Source organism: Acanthisitta chloris, unplaced genomic scaffold (assembly GCF_000695815.1).
Source record: "Acanthisitta chloris isolate BGI_N310 unplaced genomic scaffold, ASM69581v1 scaffold2068, whole genome shotgun sequence".
Taxonomy (NCBI): domain Eukaryota; kingdom Metazoa; phylum Chordata; class Aves; order Passeriformes; family Acanthisittidae; genus Acanthisitta; species Acanthisitta chloris.
The window spans coordinates 101,037-101,613 of record NW_008686267.1 but is presented as its reverse complement, the minus strand read 5'-3'; the positions used below and the strand labels follow the sequence as shown (position 1 = coordinate 101,613).

At 54.4% G+C, this 577-nt stretch overlaps 1 protein-coding gene across 1 annotated transcript in view; it reads right to left on the bottom strand.

Annotated features, from left to right (window-relative positions):
* Positions 1-201: 201 nt before the first annotated feature.
* The window catches only part of SARDH (sarcosine dehydrogenase), a 21,931-nt gene continuing 21,555 nt past the window's right edge, over positions 202-577 (bottom strand). Inside the window, exon 20 of the mRNA XM_009080046.1 lies at positions 202-327. Within this exon, the coding sequence (XP_009078294.1) occupies positions 202-327 (126 nt within the window). The remainder of the gene's footprint in view (positions 328-577) is intronic.

Below are 577 nucleotides of genomic sequence, written 5' to 3'. Positions count from 1 at the left end.
GAGTCTTTGGACTTTTTGTAATCTCTTCTCTCCTTCAACCCAAATTTGCTTGATGAGTTCACTGCAGAGAGTTGCCTGGCTCTCCCAGCAGACCCTGGAGCCAGCTGGGGCACCTGGGGGCTGGAAATTCAGTTGGCAGCTCCTAAGGGGCACTTCCCTCTCCCTGTTCAGTGCCTGCAGCACCAGCTCAGTGCCACAGGCTCAGTAAAAGCCTTTCACACGCTTGTTGTCGGGGTCGAACGGGGATTTGGTGTGTGCTCGGGCAGGGTAGGTCACTCCCATCCGCTCCAGCTCGTAGCTGCCACTCTTCACAAAATCCAGAGAGACCTGTGAGCCGTGGAGAAACCCACGTTGTGTGCTAAGGGACACAGCAGGGCACCAGCTCCCTGCCAGCATCCCAGCTCCATCCCTAGGCAAGCTCCCACCCAGCCCCACTGATCTCTCTGCAGAAAACCCAGCTCTGCTATTCCAAGAGGATGCATGGAGAAGAGGAAAATATGCTACAAGGACTCTGTTAAAAGAAAGTCAGTATTTGGAGGTGTTTTACAGAGGAAAGGGGAGAGGAAAGGGGAGAGGA